Source organism: Ambystoma mexicanum, chromosome 2p (genome assembly GCF_040938575.1).
Source record: "Ambystoma mexicanum isolate Mex_15411 chromosome 2p, UKY_AmexF1_1, whole genome shotgun sequence".
Classification (NCBI taxonomy): domain Eukaryota; kingdom Metazoa; phylum Chordata; class Amphibia; order Caudata; family Ambystomatidae; genus Ambystoma; species Ambystoma mexicanum.
In genome coordinates, this window is record NC_090923.1 from 25,248,603 (window position 1) to 25,274,334 (window position 25,732).

Genomic DNA, 25,732 nt, shown 5'->3' on the forward strand with positions numbered 1-25,732 from the left:
GTCCTGCAGGGCTGTTGGATCGAAGAGTTGTTGGATCTTTACTTGAATATCCTCTAGTGTCTGTAGAGTGGTTATGCCAAGAATTCTTTGTTATGAAATTATAGACACCGGTTCCGGGTTAGCATATGCTTCTCCCATCCCTATTCGGGATAAGGCATCTGCCTTGCCATTTTTACAACCTGGTCAACAAGTGATCACGAAATCGAACTCGGCAAAGAACAATGCCCATCGAAGTTGACGCGACGATTGGGCCTTGGCTGTTTTTAAATACTGCAAGTTCCGATGATCGGTGATTACCGTAATGGTATGCCTGGCACCGAGAAGATAATGACGCCAAGCCTTGAAGGCCAATTTGATGGCTAATAATTCTTTATCGGTAACCGCATAGTTTAACTCGGGTGCCGAGAACTTTCTGGACCAAAATGCTACTGGGTGAAGTTGACCGGTTTCAGGATCCTTCTGGGACAGGACAGCTCCCATGGCTAAACCCCAAGAACTCTATTCTCCGAGTGGGCCCTAACTCTGATTTGTCCATGTTTATAATGAAGCCGAGGGAGGACATTCGGTCAAGACCCAGCACACTTGGTTCTGAAGAATGACTTTGCTCTGCGCTAGAATAAGAATGTCATCTAGGTAAATGATGATTCTGATCCCCCTCTCATATATGGCTGCTGCTACTGGCCTCATTATCTTGTTGAAGGCCCAGGGCACCAACGCTAGACCGAACAGCAGACATGTAAATCACCAGACCTCCTCGTTCCATCGAAAACAAAGGAATCTTTGGTGTTCTACTGCTATCGGGATAGTAATATACGCGTCTTTGACATCTAGACGTGCTGGCCAATCCCCTGTTCGTAGAAGGTCTCGGAGGAGGTGTATTCCCTCCATCCTGAAGTGTCTGTACATCAGCCATTTGTTCAGACTCTTCAAATTTATCTCTGGCCTTATCTTTTCTCCTCTATGTACTAAGAACATATTGCTGAGGAACCCCGAACCTCCTTGATTATCGCATTCTATTGTGAAGTTGCGTAACTCTCTGTGAAGTAGCACTAGTTCTTCTAAGGGCATATGAATCAGTAGGGGTTCTGCTCTCCGCCTAGGATCACCTGCAAACTCTAGGTGAAGGCCTGCTACTGCTTGAAGCACGCATGCATCGCTGGACAGCTCTCGCCATTTGCCCAAAAATTAGTTGTCCCTCCCAATTTCGGGATGCTTGCGCTTTGGGTACTCACCACCTGCTGCGCTCTGTTGTCTGTAAATGCCTCTTCCCCTGCTTGCCTTGGGAAATCGCGATCTTCCTGGGAAGGATGCGTCCTGTTGTCTAGTCTCCCAATATTGGGCTCAGGGTCCCTGGGGTATCCACTGCATGTTAAAGCGACTGGACTATCAACCCAGAAATATTTTCTGTTTTGAACTCTGAGCTTTCTCTAAAGCAGAATATGTGCCTATGAACTGGGCCATCTCTTTGGCAAAGGCCTCTCCGAAGAGTAAATCTTTCGCACCTTCCCCCACTTCGTATGAAGCCAAATCACTGAGCTTGCTGTCAATTTAATGTAGTACTCCCCTTCTCCTCTCTGACGAGAGTGCGCAGCTTGTGTTGCCTAGAAGACACACTGCTCGTTGAGTCCAACTGCTTAGGGTTTGTGCGTAAACTGGTGTACCGGTGTCTTTGGCCCTTTGAGCTAGGTCCATAATCTTTGCTGAAGGACCCGCCAGGTCTAGTAATTAGTCTTGACAGTCTCTCCCAGCACGATCAATGCCTTTACGAATATCTCTGGCTGTCTTAGTGACAAAGGTCACCATTTTGGGGTCGAGATCCGGGGAGTCTGTTACTTTTCCTGGTCGATCGTGTCTAGGGCATTCTGCTCTCATTCTGGAGCGGCCATCTCTGTCCAGCAGCTTTCTGATATGTTGTGACATGTACAGGGCCACTCTAGGCGACGACTAGCATTCAGTGGAGTTGGGGTGCCGGATAGCCTCTGGGTTAAACATGTCCCCCATATTCTCCTCCTCCTCTTCTGGATATGGGTGGTTGCCGCTAGGCTCTATGAGGGTTTCCCCCTCGTCCTCTTCTCCTTCGTCAGGCAAATAACTGCCGTCTTCATCCCCTAAATTGTTCATCCCTGGGATAGGGGGTCGTGGGTTTAGCACTGACGCTTTCAGCAAAAAGGCTTTCTTAAGCCTGCTGACAGGATCAACCACCTCCTGGGGCGTTCCGTCAACCCCTTCTTTATGGTTTGGTGGGTCAAAGAGAGCAGCCTCTTACGCGCCTTCTTACATCCCTCATTTGATCAACCCCTGTTTGGGGTTGTCTGGCTGTTGTCACCTCACCTGGGCTATCTGCCTGTCTCTTCTGGGGGCTTCGTGGTCTGCTTTCTGCTTGGCCAGCATAGCCTCTAGCATGTCCATTCGTTGTGTAAGGGGCTGCACACGCTGCAACACAGCTTGCATGAGGGAGTCGCCCTAGGGCTTTTTTTTTGGTTTTCTTTTTTTTCTAGGACTCTCTTAAAAGCTGAGGGATAAATCAGTGTCCCCTTCTGTGGGCTCCTCTGTCCACTCTTCTTTACTCCATTCTGGGAAGGTGCTCTGTGATGCTTTCAAGCCCTTATAGTGTGCCATAGTGTGCCTGTGTTGCTTCAACTGGCAAGCTGCTGGGGAAAGATCAGTCTGTGCAGCGGGCTCTGCTTAATATAATTATCTGTTTTCAGTTTTTTTTGTTTATGGAGGATCTCTATTTTTAACCTGCAATCGCTGCGTAGCATGATCTAGCTCACACGGAGCTCTGACTTGAAATGAGGGCACGAGGATGGCAGGAGTGAGCTATCGCGCTCTCCTCAGGGTCCTAATGCCCTCCTCTATGGGCGGCCATGACACGGCAATGAAACTAGAACGAAACTAGAACAAAGAGGGAGGGCGGGACCGGCTGCCTAATGCGAGCGTGTTCACTCACGGCTGCGGTCCCGACTTCCCACAAAGCCGTGGTGATCTGGGAACCTAATGCCTCTAATGTGTTGTGCGCGCGCTACCTGCTGAGGGAAAAAGCTACTGATGGGGATAAGTAATGAAAATAAACCCGTCTGTCGGCCCCACTTGAGGAGCACTAGACATAAATATCCCTAGTAAAGGGAAATCACTCGCTGTGGGAATACTTTACATAACTGAACCTCTTAAAGGGATAGTGTGCTCAAAAATGTTATTGTCTTAAAAGATGGGCAGTAATAAAAAACATATGTTAAACATCTTTTTAACAAATAATGTTTAAACCCCTTTAATTTCAAGCACTAGGAGGCATCCATTTTGTGAAATGGATGAGCCTCCTGTCCTGTGTCGGGTAGCTTTTATCACAGCGGCTTTTGCTTCATTAGTGCAGAGAGCAGAGAATACAGGTTGGCCGGAAGGCTGCTGCGGTAAGTGTTTATTTTATTTTTTTATGAACACCATGGCAATTAGAAATACAAGCGCGTTGTATTTATGATTGCTGTGGTTTTCTTTCTAAGTTTCCCAGCCTCCCCCTGTTTGTTGCATTGTATTTAAGACTGCAGTGGCTTTCGCTTTGAGTCTTTCGCTTTGAGTCTCCCGGGCTCCGCCGAGCGAGATGGGGAGCCCGGGAGACTCAAAACGAAAGTACCAGCATTTATAAATGCAACTTTGTTGTATTTATAAATGCTGTGGCTTTCTTTTCAAGTTTCCCGGGCTCCTCCGGCCCGGGGGAGCCCAGGAAAATTAAAAAGAAAACCACAGCATTTATAAATACAAAGTTATTTATTTTTTTAAGGGAGAATTTTTTTTTAATTTAAACAAGGAAATTGAACAAGACCCAATTTCCAATAAAAAAAAGAGAAGAAAAACACCATAAAATTAAGATATGCTCTCACTCCTCTCACCACTCCCGTTCTCATACAGACTTCCGTTCTTATCATTTAAGCTTCATATCTATAGCATGACATCAATATTAGCACTCCAAAGGTATTCCAGCGCAAAAACTACTAGATAGCTTTCTCCCCTCAAGAATTTTAACCAACATTCTATCTCCAATGTTGGTGCTGATGTAATGATGGAGCCCAAAAAGAGCAATCGATTGACGCTCTGTCTAGCCTACAAATGCAGTTAGCAGGTGCTTTAATAACTCCGGTTCAGCAGCTTCTATTTCCTAGCCAGTAAAAGTTTCTGTGTTGGATACAGATTCAGGCGCATTCGCAAAAAGCATCTTCGAACTAACGGGCACGTGAACATTTCCAAATATTTGGGCACTTCCTTTAAAGACTTACATTCCAGGACATAGTCCTTCATAAGGCTTAGCTTATTCCTTTGATCCTGAGTCAGTATCCAATCCTGTTGGAACTGTTTCTTTTTTTTTTATCAATACAGGGTTGGAGACCAATGTTTCCACATAAGACTCCAGCTCTGTTAAACAGTTGATGCACTTGACTTTCCAAGCGCTAAAATGATCCGCACTAATCGACCCATCCTCATTCCCAGAATAGCTAACTGAGGGATCGAGCGAGCCAATAGTGATTTTTGAAATAAAGAGATTTCCACAGGGAAACAGCGTACAGGGATGAAAGACCAAGTTCAAAATGAATACAAGCCATCAGCAGGCTCCTTGAAAACCCTCAAATTTGCTTCCAAAAGATGCCTTCAAGAATTTCCCAAAGTTGACAAGAGAGATTTAAACAAGTTTCAGCCCCATAAGATGGAATTGGAATTACCTTTTGGGTGTAGAATGTAATCAAAGGGGTCATAGAAAACTTGCCAAATCGCATTTATAAATACAAAGTGTTATTGCAGTGGTTTTCTTTTTAAGTTTCAGACTGAACTCTGAGAAGGGTACTGATGGGCCTCGAAAACATTGATCTTGTGCGTTGGAAAATATTAGCTATTGAAAGTCTTGCGAATTTACCTCAAATCTTTTTTCCCCTACTTTAGGTATCTTACAATGTATTCACCTATATCCAACTGTTTTAAATACTAAAGTTCTAGGTAATACATTTTTGTGTTAACAAACTCTGGATGTATATACGTTTAATAGTGATGGTACTTACCTGATAGTGTGTTGTACTTGATGCAATTTGTGTGAATGTATAGTCAAACTCAGTTCCTTCTTAAAGACTTGTAATTCTTAATTGTATTTCACAGTAAGCCTACCTACTCCTGAGGCTAAGGCTTCCTGCTCATCGCTCTACCTTTGGTGAAAGACTTGAGTGTAATCTAGTTGCACCTTTTAAAAGGGCTTCTCAGAACCCTTAGCCAGGGTAGGTTCTGAAAAACCCTCCTAACAAACTCTGAACACAGGGCTGTGGAAGAGCTGCCTAACAATAAATCATGTTGTTCCGTTTGAACAGTTACCAACATGGCTTCTATTCTTCATGTTAGCATTTTCATCCACACATGACCCATATTTGCCTTTTCTGTTTCTTATTTAATGGGTTGTAGTCAAGTAAAATTTACCTTTCACGTGTCTAGACCAAAATAGCATAAAACAGCTTACAAATACTGTTATACATAGAACTGTTCTCGCAAAACATACACCACAATGTAAATTCATAAAGTACATAGAATATATTCATGTATTATTCAATAAACCCGTCTTAATTAAAAATGTAAACACTTCAATGGTTAAAAAGGTTTCATGACCCAAGCATAACCTATACCAAAACTCATCTGAGTTAAGCCACACCTCTTTATATACAAAGCGACCAAAATACAATTTCCGCCATTCGACCAAAATACAATTTCCGCCATTCCTGAAGAGATGGGCATATTAGCACCACATGCTTTAGCGTTTGTTTAGAAACCGACCATGAGCAAAATTGGCATGAATCATCATACTCATGTGTCCTATTGCGCGCCTCAAGGAACTCTCAGTGTGTATCAAATTCAGATGGAATCTCAAGAATTGGTGCCGCCAAGAAGTATTAGGGAACCTACATAGGTATCTTTGTAGAGTCCCAAGCGAGTTGTCTATTCTATTAAATGAAAAATGCAGACAATAACTGTGCATTGTTTCTATTGTTAGACAAGTCAGCTTTCATAATAGATTTTTTTTACCTTGCCAGGTTTTCCACCAATTCGTCTAAAGTGCAACCACACCCAGTCAGAACTGTTTCTGCCACAGATTTAAATTTTTGAAGAACAGACACTTTACCAAGATTCATTTCTACTTTTAAATCTTCATTTAAGGTTGTAGTCAAAGGAGTCATGACCTTTACAAAGAGTGTAACAATCCTCCACTCCAGCCAGACCCTTAGTGAGGACATGCAGAGAAGCCACAGGGAGACCCATTGGGAGGTTGAAAAGCTTTTATCCATATCCTTCCTTCTAAGCGTACTCAATCTAACTTGTATGCCTGGCTTTCAATATCCATACAGTAGAGCAGGTATTACTTTTGCTTTATAGAACCTAATTAAGGGTAGTATGCAGAATCTACAATATCTAAGTCAATTTCCTTTTCTTCTAGAAAACCGATTGTTCCACAGAAGGAACCGTCGCCACTTCTGGAGAAGAAGATCCATGAATTGGAAGTAAAATTTGCAGAACTGGAGCGAGGCGCAGAGGAGATTATTCCAGCTGTTTTAGAAGAAAGTGAGATCATTGAAGCACCACCCTTGCCTCCGATCCAGTCACCAATGGCTAGTGAGCTGGATGTGATGCCATACACGCCACCTCAGGTAATGTGGCCACTTGTGCATTCTCAACTGTTTGCCACACACTTTAGTCTGGACGTTAGTTCAGGTTGTCTTTATTAATGGGATTTCTTTTACTCCTTAAGGAAGGGCAGTAATGTCCCAAACCTATATCCCTGGCGGGCTGACTCTCTATTGTCTGAGCACCCTGGGAACCCTTACTGCCCTGCTGTGGTCACAAAGGGGTGCCCCCTAGTCTTTATAGTCCACTAACCTTACCCAGCCAGTGTTAGGCCAGCCAGTGTTAGGAAAGTTTTCCTGAAGTCTACCTTTGGGAAGTCTGTATAAAACCTTCCCTTGGTATACAGGCCCTAACTTCTAGTAGAAGTCTGTACTATTCAATGGTTTGGTAGTATGGCAGAGCATCCATGCTTATCTTAGGAGGGAGATGTGAGCTGTAGGTAAGTACAATGAACTCCGTAAATACATATGCCCAAAGAAACTTTTAGATATAGTAAAATAGTTATTTTAAATATACAAGGTTAAAGTTAAATCTCAGGTAAGTATTATTTCAACTAAGCAACGCATAATCAAAACAAAGCAATACTTGTGAGTAAACCATAAGTCAAGTATTATACATGTAATTGAACACAGTTCACAGGTGATTAAAATCACTCGTTATAGAAACTATGAAAGTGTTCTGTAGTAGGAACAAAAAGGTTAAGCAACACCAACAATAGCAGGTCAGTACCTTTAAAAACGTGCATTACTTTTCAGAGGCCTTAAGGGTTTAGCAGTGCATCCCTATCGAGATAGGAGTTTTTTAAAGTCAGATCGGAGGTAAAGCAGGTAAGGCACAGATGCAGAAAAGGAAAAGTTCCAGAGGATTCTTCAAAAACAAGCAAGTAAAGGACTTTTGTTGATCAAAAAGGTTACATGGACCTTGGGACAGGCCTCCTGTGGGTGCACACGTTAGTCCTGGGTGCACGGTATGGGTGAACACCCAACCACCGGAATCGGCTCCATCAGCAAAAGAGCGACACAAAGGCTCCAGGGATGTACTACCACGAGTCCCACAGTACCTGAGGAGTTGTGAAGAAGATGCAGCTGCATTCTTTCATGGTCCAGCAACGGAGGATCCGTTCCTTGGTCGTGGTGATGAAAGAAGGGACTCTGGAAGGGATGTCGCAGCAGCAGTTGAGAGAAGGCACTCCCAGCAAAGGATTCTATGTGCCCCAACATCGGTCTGCAGTTTTGGCACCTTTTCACAGGCTCCAATGAGGAAGGTTTAACGCCCGCTCAAACTGCTTCGATTCTTCAGTCCTGCACTCTGGTAAGGGGACTTTGAGGAGGTGGACCTTCCCTCACGGGGTCCAACAGGAGCCCACCAAAGTTCTGGGAGGATTCGTTCACAAGAAGACGATGCACTGCAATATGGTCAGAGGTCCCAGGGTATTGGCGGTTTGCAACCTGGAAGGTCGCAGCACGTTGTGGGATGACTTATTGCAGGTTGTTTTATGGCTGATTGTTCCGACTAGCCAATGGGAAGGAGTCTCCCTATTCGGAGCTCCTCTGTCAATTAGAAAACAGTCAGGACAGCAATGGTCTCTTTGCAGTTGCTGGAAGGGTCTGCAGCCATCTCTGGTCGTCTTCTTTGGTTCTTCTGTTCCAGCGGTCGACTCGTCTTTTGCCTCAGGATCCTCTCCTTTTACCTCAGGATCCTCTCCTTTTATCAGGAACCCACACTCATTATCTGCAAACTCTCCCTGCAGTAAAGGGGTGGTTGGCTGTCAGAGCAAGACAGCCAGCCCCCCAGTAGGAACTGGGATCTCTCGGGCACACCAGAAGACAAAGGACAGTGGAGATTCTGGGTTCTTCCCTGTTTCTTGTCCTTGAAGAAACACTGTAGCCTTTGCAGGCTTCACAAAGGATTCCCGCCAAAGACAAAAGTTATACCAGGACCGCCCTCGCTCAGGGTGACAGAAGGACTAAGAAAGGAGAAGCATACGGAAAATGGCGATAAAAGAAATAAGCCACCATTTTGGGACAATAGTGCCCCTTATGTGCATAACCGCAGCTGTGAAGACTGCCTGCGAGTAACAATTGCAAACAAGTCAGTAGAACATGTTCACTGCCACCAGCCATAAGTGTATGCTTGTTACTGTAACAGAAATATTACAGGAGCAGTGAGAAAGTGGGTACAAGGTAGGGAGGTGTGTGCTGATCTCACAAAAGGAAAAGCTAAGACGGGTAAAAAGTAACCCCTTAACCTTTTCAAAAAAAATATATATATACATTTCTTTATTGAGCTTTTTACATTTTTTATTTATTTATTTAGCATTTCTTTCAGCGCATAAAGTCCTGAGGCATCTAGGTGTTATTTGAAGAAAGTGCATGGTACGTTAGTGCATGAATACACAAATAGTTACAAGCATAATAAAAACAAAAGAAAAGCGTACACAGGCTGACAAGCCTCGCCTCATGTTACAGAGGGCTGCATCAGGCAGCATACAGGTCAAGGAGGTAAGATTACACAGACTGGGAAAGCCTTGCCTCATGTTACGGGGGGCTACATCAGGCAGCATACATATCATTACTTTATTAAGTTTTATTAATGTTTCACAACAGAACCAAACCATACCAGACCCAAACAACGTATCCCTTCCCACTTCCCCCACCCCCCTCTCCTGCATCCTGCCTTCCCACCCCCCTCTGTCTACCCCATAACTTTTTCTCCCTCCTTGCCCAGCCCCTCTTCCACCCACCTCTGGTGGCACCAGTCCCCGACTTGCATCCCTCAGTGTCCATGAATTGCTGCAGTCTGTTAATTGTTGGCCTTTGCCCTCCCCTTCTTCCTGATCTCTGCTTTATTCAATTTGCATGTGAGCTTGCTCACAGGGGTTTCAAGTCTTGCATGGATGCCAGTTCATTCAGCAGTTGCACCCAGTCCAATGCCAGAGCTTTCTCCCCCTCTTGGTCTCTGCATTTGTTCAGGTAAGCCACTTCCGCAAAACCCCACCTACGTACATCCTGAAGTCATTGTCCCAGCGATGGGCCCGCTCCAGGCGATCGCTATTTGCCGTTTGGCTAACCCCAGTAGAAATCTCGCTATTTTGTTTTGCTTTTTAAATCTCTTCGCCCCCAGTAACAAACCCCACAGACGCACCTCGTACGTACATTCATACCTGCTCACCACTAAAATATTCAGCCGCTCCTGCACACCTCCCCAATACTCTGCGACGATCGGACATTCCCAAAGCATGTGCCAAAGACCCGCATAATCCCTTCTGCATCTGGGGCAAACGTGAGGCGATGATTGATTTCTGGAGTGTAAAGTATACCCTATGCAAGTAGCAAAACTGGGTTAGTTGGAATTGTGCATTCCTGGACATTTTCTTGACCTGTTCCCACATCCTCGCCCACTTCTCCTCTGTAATTGGGACTCCTGAATCCCTTTCCCATTTTTCTTTGACCGCCAGGCCCTTATCCTGTTTTGTTTCTTGCAATGCCCCATACACCCTGGATACCTTGTGCCCCACCCCCCCTCTTAGGTCCAGTAGTGTTTGAATAAGTGGGCTTCCCTCTGGTTCCACTGCGATGCTTCTCCATATTTCTGCCATTCGCTTCATCACCCTCGCATATGTAAGGAAGTGACCACTTGCCACCCCATATGCTTGTCTCCATTCCTCGAATTTTAGTAATGCACCCCCTACAAAGAAGTCCCCTAGTGAGGTTCATTGTCACTCTCTTAAGATTCCGAGCCCTATGTTCCTCAGCGCTACCCTAATGCTGGTTTCGAAGCCCATTGGTAAGTGCATGCTATATAGCTCTTTCACCCGCAGCCGCCCCAGCAATTTCTTCCAGATTACCCGTACCACCCTTTAAGCCTTGGTATCCCTTTTACCCCCTATGGGTCCTTCCAGCAGTTCCACAACCTGTCTCACCTTTGTGAATCCTCCTAGCAGCCTTCCTTCCCACTTCCGAGTCCACTTGCCAATGTGCTACCCCTTTTAACTGTGCCACCATAATATGGTTCAAAATCAGGCATATTTAACCCTCCCTCTTCCCATCTCTGTTGCATCGTTCACATGGCCACCCGACTGCGCCCTGTGTTCCACAGCAATTCCCCCAACGTCTTGCCCAGCTTCTGAAAGAACACCTTTTTGATGACATATGGGATGTTTGCAAAGTAATATAAAAGCCTTGGGAGGACCACCATTTTTCAAATAGCTATTCCAGAATTGTACTGCCTCCCGAATATGCGAGAGGGCCCGCCAAGTGTTGTACGTGAATGTCTCCTCCATCTCATGGAAAACCTGTATCCCCAAGTACTTAAAGGATTCTCCCTCCCACCGGAGACCCCAATCTGGGAGTGCATCTCTCCGCTGTGTGCTCAGCACCGCCAACGGGAATAGTAGCGACTTTTCTCAGTTAACCTGATAACCCGATTGTTTGCAGAAGTTCTCTAGCACCTCTGATAATATAGGCATGTTGTCAGGAGGATTGTCCACATATATAGCAGAATATCATCTGCGTAAAGGGAGATATTATGACTCATCCCTCCAGCCCATATGCCCACCTTTGGGATGTACGATCTGAAATATCTAGCCAACGGTTCTAGCACTAAGGCAAAAAGGATAGGTGAGACTGGGCAGCCCTGTCGTGTCCGTCTACCCAATGACCATCCTTGCGATACCCAGTTCCCCTTTTTCACCCTAGCTGTGGGGTTACGAAACAAAAGGCGTAGTGTAAGGAACCAACAGTGAAGACAGACACAAGTGATCAAAGTTCAAGGGTGTTTATTGAACTATAAATGCAGGGTGGAAAGACGCCTAACCTAAATCGAAGATGGGAGGAAATGTCGACCATCAAATGAAAAATAAGGCAGTCCTAGTGGCGTTGTGTCAAAAATAAAAAGGCCTATGCTAAGAAAAACCTATTACCAATTCCTTACATCTAATTACAGAAATAGTGTGGGACTGGGTATCAGGAAACAGTGTTCAAATAATAAGTCAGGCTATGATTGCCTTGAGTTCTCCCTTCCCCACCTTTTTAGCACGGTCAAGGTGGGACTTTCAGCATGAGTTGACAGTTCCGTTCCAGCTATCGGGTTCTTCAAGGGTAAAGTCTCTTTTCAATAAATGTCTCTTTCCTCCGAGGCCTGATGTATTCAACAAACAAACACAAAGTTCTGCTTCACGTAGACTTTGGGTGACGACTTCACCCCTGGGTCCCCCTATTCCGGGCGCAGACTTCACAATATTGCTTTGAATGATCTCACAAAAACAGTTCCTTTCTTATTGAACTTTGGGTGCTAGAATTTCACCCCTGGGTCTCTCTCGACCAGGCTCTGATCCCAATTGACAAGGAGGACACTTGTTCACTATGGCTCTGCACAAAGCAAATGCCCCTTTTGACTTTCAGCCGTCTTAATGTCTCTTTAAACAATTCTTGTGGACATCCCTCTGCCGGGTTCACGCTTGTCAACACTCTGTTTCTCGCTTTCACAAATCTCAATGTCCTTTTAACCAGGTTTCTCTCGGCGGAGTTCATTCTCGCCGACCTTTTCGATATACAGTTAATGTACTAACTTTTCACCATGAGGGATTTGCTTCCCTTACTTGCTCAACAGTTTGTCGGTCAAAGACTTTCGATGGTACAGGAATTTTGCTCGACCTCCTGTATGACCACTTTGACTTCTCTTGGCGGCTCTCCTACAGCCTTCTTGTATCTAGTCATATTCGACATGGGAGTCAGAACTCACATGGTGCCGGTTCCCTCTGTAGCTGGTTTCCCTTAAGCCTTATACAGTTCTTTGAACTCTTCTTCATATGCTACTTTGCAACTTTCATTCAACACAGCCCGGTTCTTATCGGTTCTCCATTTGACTCACCGACTGTGACGAAACGCTTGGCTTTCCATAGATCTGGAGTCAAGGCCGGTACCACGGTAGCAGGACTTACCCTCACTCCGGCATTTCAGCGTACACACGCTCTGTGTACCGTTGACATGTGTTGTCCGCGGCCTTACGATTCCCTCGGAGGAGGTTTCGCGGGTCTGAGTTGAAAAGGGCATGGTTGCGTCTCTCCTTGTCAGCTTCTCGATATTGGATGCCTTTCTCCTCCTTTTGAACTGCTGGGTCTGGATAGCTGTCTTGTCGTGCTCTCTGCCTTGCTCGTACGGTGCCTTGCTTGTACTGTGCTCTCTTGTGCCACCTTTTATCCCTGTGGGGAACAGGAAGGGCCATCTGGTGTGTGCGAGTCAATTTCCTGACTTTGCCTGACCCTTGCGTCTGGACATGTCAGGTAAACCGTTTTATTACAAGTCTACTGTCTTTCATGAGGTAAAACGGTGTTCGTGTTGGGAAGGGGAGGGGTTGCATTGTCAGAGTATCCTACGGGACTGGATGTGGAAGAGGTGGTATAGGGAATTATAGTCTTTGTTCTAGGGGGGTAGGTGATTTCAGAAGGGTGGGTTTTGAAGGGTTTGTGAGAACTGTAATTGTTAGTCACTTTCAACTGGGAGTTCTGAAAGTGACTATCGGAGGGACGGAATTGGTAGGGTTTGCGGGGCAAACTGAAATAGCTGGGACCGTGAAATAAACAAGGGGGATTATGGGAACGGCTGTGTTTTATTTGAGCAGGTTCAGGAGTGCAGAAAATAATCCAAGGGACGTGGTGAAGAATGTCTGCGAATGTTCGGGCAGGACATAGGAAAACAGGGATTTTGGGATAGGTAATCTTCGGGTGCAAGTGGGTTGGAGAACTAAGGGGAGTAGTTCTGTACGGAGGGGTTATTGGATCTGGGTAGGAGAGATTTAATGGGAGGAGGCGTGGCAGATGTATTGTAGCCTATGAAGGCCTCAGGGACTTTGTCGTCCTCCTTTCCCCTCGGTATAGTACTGCATCTCACCTGGGGCATTTCCCTGAGCATAACCCTGGCATCCCTTATCCATGTGATCCTCCTCAGTTTTTCTACCCCTATGTTTGGACCTTGAGAGAGCTGGTTCTTCCTTAACCACCTGAATAAGGGATTCCCGAGATCTACTTGGGGGAAATACCCTCAGGTTGTCCACAGTAGCCGCTTCAAAAATGTATCTCCAAAACCATAGGCCTACAGTACTCTGAACAACCCTAGCCGCTCAAGTGAGTCAAATGCTTTGACTGCGTCCAGCGCTGCCAGCGCCATTTCCCTCTGAGAGTCTTTGACTAGATCCATCACATTGTGCAACCTACTTGCATTATGCCTGTATCCCACCTCCCTATGAATCCACACCGGTCCGGGTCCACCAGAACGGGAGCTACCCTCACCAACCTGGATGCCAGCACTTTTCCAAGGATCTTGGCATCCACATTTAGTAAGGAAATAGGCCTATATTGAATTAAATTTATATTTTATTTATATTGCGCTTGTACACAGGTGTTTCAGAGCGTGATGTACATTGGGCCGGGTCCTTATCCTTCTACAGCAATACTGTGATCACCGCCTCCATTATTAACTCCGGTAGCTCACCCTTTAGAGTGCGTTGTCGTAAACCCATTTCAGTTGGGGTCCATGATGTCATCAGATTTCCTATACAGTTCCACTGGGAGCCCACCACTCCACGGGGCTTTAATAGCCTGCATCGACTTTATTGCGCCATATATCTCCCCTTCTTCTATCGGTGCCTCTAGCACTTCACTTGCCTTGCCCTCTAGTCTGGGCAGCCGTACCAGATCCAGCAGATCCGAGGCTTCTCGGTCCGAATATGTACCTTCCTTCATGTACAATTGCCTATAATATTCCAGGAATACCTCATTTATTTCCTGTTGTGTGACCACAATTGTCCTGCCGGGTCTCACAGTTGTGTGATCGTTCTCCCTGGGTGTTCTTGCCGTATTAGCCATGCCATAAACCAGCCCACCTTGTTACCTTCCCAGTCTATACGTTCAGTGTAACATCTCTGGTCAAATTGCACCAGGGAGTCTTCTACCTCCCTGTGTGCTGACATCTTTTCAGCCAGCAGGTCGCTGACTTGCTGTGCCTTTGCTAAATCCACCTCTAGTTTCTGGATTTCCCCCTCTAGATGTTTCATGGAGTTGTTCAGAGTCCACCTAACCCCCACCGTTTGGGACATGCACACTCCCTCAGGGTCGCTTTAAATGCTTCCCACTGTATTCCTACATCACTCACCGATCCCTCATCCAATTCAAGAAAGAGGCTATGACCTCCCCCAGAGTTTGCACATAGGCTCTATCCTCCAGTAACCCCTGTCTCATCCTAGACATCGTGGCCCCCAAGGAGTCCCAGTCTCCCCAGCCTTGTCACAAATGGTGAGTGATCGGACAGGCTCCTGTCCAGATATTGTGCTGCACAAACCAGTGAAAGTGCTCCCTGCCTGAAAATAAGTAGTCCAGTCTAGAGTACGAACCATACACGCCCAAGTGATACGAGTATCCCCTTTCCGCTCCGTGTGTTTCCTGCCACGGCTCCACCAGATCAAATTCCCCCAGAATTCAGTGCAGCGGTGCTCGTGCCTGTGGTTTCGTGGTGCCCGCCTTCCCTGTTCTGTCCAGCTCCAGGTATAGGATACAGTTGATGTCATCCCCAGAAGTACAGCCCTGTACGTTGACCTCCTCTCAGTTTCACCACTGATGGGAAGTAGTTCCCATAGTCTACATTCGAGGCATACGAGTTTATCACGTACATTTCCTGTCCTTCCACTGACCCATAATGGAGATTGTCCTCCCTTCCTTGTCTCCCTCTTCATTCCACCTGAATGGGGATCCCCAGAGCTATCCATACCAGTACTCCCTTAGTGTATGTCAAGTACAAGGAGCCAAATACCTGCCCTCCTCACTTGGACTCCAATGCTTTTAGATCTGCCCCCTGCATGTGAGTTTCCTGCAACAGTGGCAATTGTATGAAGTGCCTCTTTAAATATTGTCCCACTTTCGCTATCTTTGCCCTGTTGCCTAGTCCCCCCACGTGCCTGTCTTAAGAGGGTTTCGCGCCTGTGTCTTCGAGTAAAGTACGTTTGCTTGAGGTCAGTCCCTCTCATTTGATGCTTGTAGTGGCGCCGGATCCCCTTCCTCTTGCTGAACACAATGAACATCACCCCAACATTAAACAACTCCTCCTCCCCAACTCTCTCCTCCCCCCCCTCCTAGCTCCCTCAACCTATACCAACCGAGATCGTCCTCCATTTCACACCAGTTCTCTGTGTGATCAGAGGGATCCCGTTGTCTGGGTGGCCTAGATTATGCCCTCTCCAGCCACATGTCATGCATAAGCACTGATTTCCTTTGCAGAACCTCTCTCCTCTTCATCCCCTGGCCATGCCATCAACTCACACCCACCCTAGTCATTTCGGTCTAGCCCTCCACTCTTTCATTGTCTTTGTACCCTGGCTGTCGGTCGCCGAGACCACTGGGTACTCTTGTCGGTGCTTCCTTGTCCAGCCTGTCCCATTCCACCTGTGTGGAAGTAAATAGAAAGGATTTGCCTCCCTCCATCAATCGCAGCTTCGCCGGAAAGATAGTCCTGTAACACAGATTAAATTCCCGGAGCATTCTACAGGCCGAATCAAAGGACCTCCTCTGTCTTTGGACTTCCTGCGTGAAATCAGGAAAGATCAGGATTTTGGCATTCTCTGTGTCAATGTATTCAGCTTTGCGCGCCACCTGCAGTACCTTGTCTCGATAATTCAACAACTTGGCCACTATCGCTCTGTGCTGTCCTCCTGGAGGTGGGGGGCCTACCGATGCTCACGCGCCCCAGTCTGTAGTCTTCGCGCTCGGCGCCAACTTGCTCCCTCAGTCAGTGCCTCTCTGTCCTTTAGTTGCTCGGTCAATGGGCTGGAACCGGCCCGTGATTCTGCCCGTTATTACATGCCTCAGGCTCTCTGGGTGTTCCGATCCATGATGTGCTTTTTCTTGTGGTGCAAAGTGCTTTTCTTCTGGATAAAAGGCAGGATAATGTGCGGTCTGGAGCAGGAGCTCTGAAGTTTCACTGTGGCATCGGTTGCTCACTGGCCATGCCCCTATTCCCCTTAACTTGAGAACATTTAAAGAGAATAAAAGAATATAAAAAGAATTGCCCCCAGGGCTCCCAGCAGCACTCCACAAAATGTGATGTGTGCTTCAACAGTGAAACACAGATGCCTTTAAAATGGATGGATTAACGCAAGTCTCCATAAAACAAAGTAAAAACAAAATGAACAGGGTTCCCATGGTCAGAGCAAAAAGATTGAATGAGGGGCAAAAAGCTCCCCTCATTCAAGAGAACAGGAAAAAGGTCAAGAGGTCCGGAATAAAGTGCCAGGGGGTCTCATAGGTAGAGGGGATTTGGCATAGAAATGACAAATCTCCCAGACAGTGTGTCCAGGTTCTGGTTGGTGGTAAAGTTAGTTTATTTCGGGGCTACATAATTGGTGGGGGGGGGGGGGGGCATTTGACCACCCATAAAGACTTTCTTGCTCTCTGAGAGAGCCCGAAATGTTAGCTCTAGTTGTTTGAAATCCAGTAAACTAGCAACCATACCTGTTTGTCCCTTGTATGTGCGCGTGAACGAGTGGCAACAGGCAATCACCATATAGGGTCGGTCATTTGTGAGCTCCAGCCAGGGGCTTACAAAGGGCTTGAGTAACTTATTCTCTGTGTGTGCCTGTAGATGGATCTCTGGACATTCCTCTGGAATGCATATCCCCCGAGTTTGAACACACAAATGCACACAAAGAATTCTATGTAGAGACCTGCACTGTTTGGCTGGCCATCAGAAGTTTGATGATTGTCAAGGCTGTTAGGAAAGATTTTGCTTTGCTGCTTTCTGTCCATAGGCATTAATCGGACAACTGAACATTTTGCTATTGTCTTGAACCTGTTCTGACATTTGGAGGCAAGTGAAGTTGTTTTACTTCACTTGCCTTGCTAAGCTCCTCTGTTTTGGCGGCACTGATCAATCAATAGGTCTATCAGTGTAGGAGAACTCTGTTCTCCATAGTTAAGTTTATGTGGATTTGTCCTGCACACATCACCTTCTCCGAAATGCGATTGGGACAGTTTCTGACCCGGAGGTTTTGTTAACTGTAACTTTTTGATTACTTACATGATGTGCCCAGGGCGGGCTAGTAGCAGCGGGTACTTTTCTACTGTTTTTGTTTTATTTTTCTCGTGTACATTTGCATTTTACTACTTAATACCAGATAGAATACCATATATATTCTAAAATGGCTGTGCCATGAGATTTTTGCTTGTCCTTTGGCTGTCTTGTTTAGTCAAGTAAAAATAAGGGCGCCTGGCGGGGTCCTGATCTACCCAGGAGGGTACGTATATAATAATCAAAAATAATCAGGATGTGAGATCCTACAAAAAGCAAGCTACGATTCTGAACAAATGAGTTTATTTCAAAAAACTACAATTGTTATTGTTCAATTAGTTTACATAGCTTTCGATAAGCACGAAAGGCTCAAAGGAACGGACAGGGGTAATTAAAATTGGTGGAAATACAGAATGAGTATCAACCGCTTTTGTATTGAGGTACAGAGTTCCACCTAAGGGCACAGTGGTATACAACAGTTTGAAGAACATATATTTAAACAATAGTGCACCCAGGACATAGGGTGGTCCAGGGCATGCTAAACACGGGGTGTACACAACATAATCTACAAGACATACAGGAAAAAGGGGTTTTGCAGTTGTATCACTGGGGATCCCCAGTGACATTCTGGGGGCTACTTTGCTGCATCATTCGATCCCAGTTTGAACCATAGGACTAAACAGATGCTTGACGTATGAAATAGGCATTCCCATGCAGTGGCAGGTCTTCACCATGAAGAGGGGCCTTGTAGAACCAGTTTCAATGTTTCCATCACAAGGGTCGACTGCTGCCATTTCTTCAGAGTGGCCATTTCCAATCACTACCTGCATCGCCTCCTGGGGGACCTCGGATGTCATTGGCAGAGTGATCGTCCTTTCTTTAGTCAAGTAGAGGTGTCCAAAACCGATCCATCTGAGCAGAGACCTGCAAACTAGCCTAATCCAAAAACTGATGTCAAAAGTGACCTATGCACCCAAGACCCCTTGACCACCTCTAGCTGAACCAAGTCATGAGAAAAGTGGGCTCAGTGATTTCTGGAACCTATCCAGTGTTTGCAGAATGAATCAGAATACATAAGATGATTAAACATACCTGTTCAAACTCCTCCACCTCCATAGGATTTAAGAGGCCTAATGACTTGCCTGACTGTGAGCGATAGAGTTCTAGTCAATGATCCGCATTGTGGCTTTCCCTAAACTGGCTGGACTGATTGTTTTTGGATGGCTTGTGCTCTGTGTAGAAACAGGTTTGCCACCCACAAGCATGATATTGTATTATGTGCATTCATATTATTTTAGTACAGTGCCCAGCAGCCTTGAATTAATGTATGTCCATGTTGCCTTTGGTGCCTTTACAACTGTTTTAAAACGATGTTTACAAAGTATGGTTCCCTTTTCTACATACCCCATACCTATATGTGTTAGATCTTGATTCCAAGTCAAGATTTGATGTCTTTAGGGTGCTGTGCTTAATTTTCCAGGCCCCTAGAGGACTTCTCCTCCTTGTTAGATTATGTGGTTTCCTGGCCCCAACCTCTCATGTTCATTTATCTTGGGTGCCAACCTGTGGTAGTGGACCCAGATATAGGTGAGGAGAGTCAGTTTAGAGATGTGGTGTTTTCATAATATAGAAATAGTGTGAGGAATCTGTTTGAGGTACTTCTCACTTAGAACTCTGCGCCCTTTTGGTTATGCAGTACTTCAATTTGAAAAGGTCGCATGGAGCTAGGGTAACCCAGGAGTCTTGGATTCCTCTACTCCATAGGTAAAAGGCAGAAATGAAAATGGTTACCCTTTAAATGTGCTACAGCGCCCATTGATATGAAATCCTTAAAATGGAAAAAATCACATGACTCCAATTGGAAATTGATATTACTCAATTTATCTTGAAAACGTTGCCCTATGGTGATAACACGTGTTTCGACGTATCCAACGTCTTTTTCAAATCAGGGCTACATAATTCATAAATGATAAATTAATTTACAAGTCAGATATTGTAATAAGCAAGAAAGCACAAATTAAATGATCAACAAAATGAAATGAATTAGCCATTGATGTAAAACACAATAATTACGAATCATTGTACATTCAGTCAAAGTACAAAGAGAAAATAGAAAGATATTTGAGAACAAATGGCCATGTTCGGGAGGGGGAGAGGGGTAGGAGGTTTGTGGGAATTAGAGAAAGAACACAAAAAAGGGAAGAAAAAACAAACATGTTAATACAAAGGTAGGTGAGATTCATGGGTCAATCAGGTGTAAATAATTCTAATCATATACAAGAAATGATTAAATATCTTACCTATTGTTAACCGTGAATGTGTATATAATGGTCAGCTTTCATGTGCGGTCATGGGATAATCCCAGCTACCTGGGGGGAAAAAATACCCATCTACAGTCAGTTCGATGAACATTTCATGATGTAACTTAAAAAGGTTGTAATGCAGAAACTCTTTAAAGCCGTCTCTGAAATTTCCATGTCCAACTTCATCTATGGGTGCTAATAAAATTAACATATGGTGGGGGTGTCTCCTTCTTTAATTTAAAACACGGGAAGCGACGCTGATCTCTATATTGATCTACAATTAGTTGACCGAGATTGTATTGTTAGGTTGACTCGCCTTCCTGTTCATGTGCGTGGAATAGAGGTTAACATAAGAATCATGACATGATTTTAAAACAATACTGTTTCGTCAAGTACAGAAGGTATGTCTGGTAAGGACAAAGACCACGAGGGTCCGCATGTCTGTATTACATATCCTGTGCCTGAGGGGGCTGCTCTTGCTGTTAGACTCACCTAGGTTGTTCTGTTATTTCTTTCCGTCCGCGTTCCGGCGTGTCCGCCCTGACCCTGTCTGTTGTATAAACTGGTTTCTAGGCAACCTCAGTCCTACTACTGTTTCTAGCTTTGGGTGCTATCTTTTGGGCTAAAGTCCTAGTTTCCCAATGTTACTTACGTACTCCGTCCGCGTTCCGGCGTGTCCGCCCTGACCCTGTCTGTTGTATAAACTGGTTTCTAGGCAACCTCAGTCCTACTACTGTTTCTAGCTTTGGGTGCCATCTTTTGGGCTAAAGTCCTAGTTTCCCAATGTTACTTACGTACTCTCGTTCTTTCTGATGTCGATTGTCAGTGTTTCCTATTTACGCGCCATCTTGCGGGCTAGATTGCCTGTTTCCCAATGTCCCGTACTTAAACTTGTTCCCTATTCATGTCGGTTGTACTAAATTGCCAAATGAAGTATGGAAATATAAATGCTCCTGATTTTAAGAGTCATTTTAGTAAAAAATATGCAATATGTTGTGTCATGTACAAAAACACACTCGTACTAATGCGGTTATCGGCCTGGCTTGTTAAACATGATGGTTAGTATACGGGAAGTGTGATACATTGATTAATGGTTAATAAAAGTAAAAACGAGACTCCTTATGTTTCATATTAACATGCAATACTATCGAGCAATTGTAAATCTGACTTCCACAAATATTAGTTAAAACATGGCGTTCCTTAACATTGTGAATATCCTGTTTGTTGAGAGTAAGTAAAAATGTCCTATTGTCGTTATGTACTAACTCTTCTGGAACCCTGAGTTCCAGGTTCAAGCGATGTTGATAGTTATAGAAAGGAATACATTTCATTGTCTGAATTCAGACCTCTTTCCACAGTACGAAATTTACAGATCAATTTGGCTTCCTCTTGTCGCAATTTCAGCTCATGGTTCCCTCCTCTTGGTCCCAAGGTCACTCTCTTGAGTCCGGCAAATTTTAAAGTTTTTTTGGTGTCACATTGATGTTCCTTTTGCCAGTGTTGAGCCAACGGTGAATTTGTATTTGGATTCCCAATGGATGAAAAATGTTCTCTGATCCTTGTTCTCAGTTCTCTAATGGTGCTCCCTATGTAGATCTTATTACATCCACAAATGATGGTATATACAACATATTTGGTTCGGCAATTGATATGTTCAACAATGTTAAGGTTGGTGCCATGTTGGTCTTCAAAACTTGTCAAATTATCCATCGCATGTTTGCACATCGTGCAGGTCCCACATTTCCTGAATCCCTTCGTTTGTTTTTCAGGTCCAAAAGTGCTATTCTTTCTGCTTTGGTCAAATTGTCATGATCATGTTTGATGCCATTTCTATTGCTCTTTTTCTTTTTCGTGTTTCTGTCCATGTGGTCATTAAGATCTTTGGTAACTGCTTGGTAAAAAGTGTCCACAAGGTTATCTGGGGTTAAGTTTGGGGTGAACTTAGATCTCACTTTCAGGTCCCTTGTTTGAATGCTGGTTTGTTGTATTTTCAAATCATATAATGTTTCATGAATGGGTCGTTCTATTGTATCCTGTAGTGTGCTCAAAAGGTGAATATCTCTTATATCTTTGATTGTGTAATCACTGTCTTCAATATCTGGTTCTTTAGCCTGGAACATTGGGACTTGCGTTGCAAAAAACTTTTTAAGTTTCAATTTCCTAATGAACTTGAACAAATCTATGTGTACATTTATTGGGTCCAAATTGGTGGAAGGGGCGAAAGAGAAACCTTTATTCAACAAAGTAATGTCTTCCATTTTTAGATGATGATCAGACAAATTAAGAACTAAGTCGTTTGCTGGTTCTTTCTTGCTGCCTCTTTCGCTCCTGCTCTTGTTAACCGCCTGAAATCTTCTAGAGCGTCTAGATTGCCCGTGTCGGCCACTCCCCCGCTGACCCCTCCTCCTATATTCTGAGAATGCGGAATAGGCTGTTGGGGTAATAAAAAACGCACCTGTTTTTGTGGATTGTTTCTGTTGCTTTTCTTGTACCGTCTGATTTGATTGAGGAAACCTTGTCCCTCAATTGTTTTTACTGGAGTTTCTAAGTCCTTTGCTTGATCCCCTTCTGATTCTGCATCCGAACTGCCTGGTGATGTGTTAGGAGTGCTCTCTCTCGATACTGGTTTTGTAAATTGTTTATATTTCTCTTGAAAAGTGTACACCTTGTCATCCTCATAATCCCTGTTATCACGGAAAAATTTACGCATTTTTCTTAATTTAATTTCATCCTAGTAGTCCTTCAAAATTTCAAACATTTTTTGGTAGTTTTTTTCCTTTGTTACTTCTAGGGCCTTAGCCTCCATGATTTCTTTTTTGATTATGTCTATTTGTTCCGTTATTCTCTTGTGTTCTCTTGAGGCATGTTCAATTAGTAGTTCCAGCATGGTATGTATATTTAAAACTGTGTAATATGTGCTAAGTACTTATTTGGCCTGGTAGAGATCTATATGTGTAACATAATAAATATATGTATTTTTCAGTATATTGGTACAGTGTGTTTTCTAAACTTTGTGGACTTATCATACCTTTTGTGTTAAGCCTTGTTGCTTTGTCCATGTTACTTAACTTGAAATGCAGTTTAAGCTGTTTGGCCTTCCTTTCTGGTCAGGTCTGTTTGCCCCTCTATCCCCATATATATGTTCTAGATTCCTCTGCAGAGTTTTGCACAGAAACGCCCTTAACTATGCGCGTTTCCACCCATATCGTTTGCTGGATAGCAGGCTGGTGGTATCCGTTTTATTCTTGCATGCACCTTCCTTTATCCTTTTTTACTGCATTGCTAGCTAAAAGCATCGATATGGTGGTCATTTTTACCCCTTGTGACAAGGTGGGTATCCTTACCTTGTCAAGAGGGAATGAGAAACCTGCTACGCTGGGGGTGGGAGGCCTACTAGGCATAAATCCACATCCTGTCTTACCTGTGAGGACAATGGAAGTTGAGGTGGACCCAATTCCTGCCCCCTCTTCTACCAGCCTGTATTTATGCAGAACCCCTCTATTTCACACCATACCTCCAAATAAAGATGCTCGCCAGTTTCTATTTATTTGAGTCAACTTATATGATGTGAGAAAAGACAAACTGTGTCGGAACAACCCTCCAACGCTGTACCAGACATTGGAGATCGGGACACCCACCCAGGGAGATCCAGCATCCCTTTTCCCGTTGTCTGAGAAAGAGAAGCGATAGAGAAAGGCAACATGAAAGTTCAATACCCACATGACTGCAAGCGTAGCTGCACCGTGCTCCACAGCGCTGTCAGCGAGTACCCTCAGCAATCGCCCTAGACCACCAGGAAATAAACAAAGAAGCACAAAACTAACAATAAGAGATCAACAGGATTAAGAAAAAGTAGAGCGTGGTGTTGATTTCTGGAGCAGGTAGGGAATTGGTTGGTGGGTGCATGCAATACTGTGTAGTGCGTAAGTGGTTAACAAGTGTCTGTGTAGAGAGTAAGTGAACTGCTTGGGTGTCTGAGTAGGAGGGTGTCTGAGTAGGAGGTGTGGTGGACTGGTATCTGTCGTGGAGCAGGGCGTTGCGGTGTGGAGCAGGGCGTTGCGGTGTGGAGCAGGGCGTTGCGGTGTGGAGCAGGGCGTTGCGGTGTGGAGCAGGGCGTTGCGGTGTGGTGCAGGGCGTTGCGCAGAGTTGTAACTCAATGGATGGAGACAAGCCATTGAAGGAGTGAGACCTCGGCAGGAAAGAGGAGGGAAGACATGGACTAGACAGAGTAAAGTGAGAAGTTCGAATGGAGGAGAGTAGTAACGAAGATGCACAGGAAGTGAGAGGGGTGGTGCAAGTTGGCGTGAAAGAAAAGACTGAATCGGAGAGAGTATCTTTGTCACAACCCAGTAACCCCTTTAGATCCATGGCTTCATGTTATTTACCGGTAACTTTATTCTTTTGTGGTATAGATTGACACCAAGACTACACAAGGTATACTCCCTTTATTATTATTATTATTATTATTATTATTATTATTATTATTATTATTATTATAATATACAATGAGGCTCTTGCAAGGCTTAGATACAGCGCACACACTGAACCATGTATGATTTGTTTACAAACATTAATTTAAATTTTGTGTTTGCTTTTCCCCTACCCATCTCTTCATCTTTATGTGCATATCTGCCGCCTGATATCCTTTTTGTATTATATGCAATACTTACATGGATGGGTAAAAACTTTGTTTCTGTGAATGAATAAACCCAAATCAATTGTCATGCGGCTTATGGTTCTCTGCCCTGCTAAACTGTCTTTTGGTTTGGGTTACCTCAATGGAAACATTGTTTTTATGTGGTTTTAAAACTCATTTGTATATGATATGTTCCGCCTCGGACGAAGAGCACATAGCTCGAAACATGTGTCAGGCAGACCTACAATCAATTAAATACATGCAACCTACGCATGGACCTTGTGATTTGTGCGCAGTGTGAATGCAACCTTTGCTCTATAACTTACAAATTGTGGCAAGCTTGGCAGGCGACTCACACCTTGCATTTACCCGCAGCCGAATTCACTTCTAACGTAACCGTACAAGCGCTCGGGTTTTCAAATTTCTCTTTCTGACAAACTATCTCAGCCATTAAATTACTAACCCATGGATATAGAAGGCACGCCCCTAAATGCGTACACCAAAATATAACCCTCTATGGGGAAAAGAAAAAACTCTTGCAAGGTTAACCGTTGTTTCTACAAAATAGATGTGCCCTCAAAGGACTCTGCTGCCAAGCAAGGTTCTAAGCAAAAAGGGTGCAAGCAGAAACGTAAAAGGGAACACAGCATGATTCATATACAGTAAAAACCTGCGTGGCTGGTTGGTACAACCCTATACATGGTCGGCCTGCTCCATAGGGGATGCCAGGCCATTGGCCCCAGCCCCGTCCGTCCGTCTTACATCACTTGGTGTTGACTGGGCTCATCGTCTCCAGGGAACCAAGGTTGAATAATCATTTAGATACAATTACTAACAGTGCTGCTCTATCATTGTACAGGGCACCTGGCATGAGCATAGGCGGGTACAGGAGGCTTCTCGAGGTCACTCTGACCCACGCACATTTCACTCATCCCTGTCGCGTCTTCCAGCTTCCAAGGCTTACACCCTCGCTTTTCAACTATATTTTATCCCTCCCTGTACCCCACATTACAAATCATGTAATTATAAAAAATAAACGTAGGGTGACCATTCTCTTAGATCTTATATGGCTGATTGGTATATGGGCGGTGGTA

At 44.6% G+C, this 25,732-nt stretch overlaps 1 protein-coding gene across 10 annotated transcripts in view; it reads left to right on the forward strand.

The window, feature by feature from the left end:
• The window catches only part of PBRM1 (polybromo 1), a 1,258,882-nt gene that overhangs the window by 893,888 nt on the left and 339,262 nt on the right, over positions 1 to 25,732 (forward strand). For all 10 annotated transcript variants that reach the window (XM_069643172.1, XM_069643175.1, XM_069643176.1 and 7 more), the window contains one exon: positions 6,458 to 6,668. In XM_069643172.1, the coding sequence (XP_069499273.1) occupies positions 6,458 to 6,668 (211 nt within the window). The remainder of the gene's footprint in view (positions 1 to 6,457; positions 6,669 to 25,732) is intronic.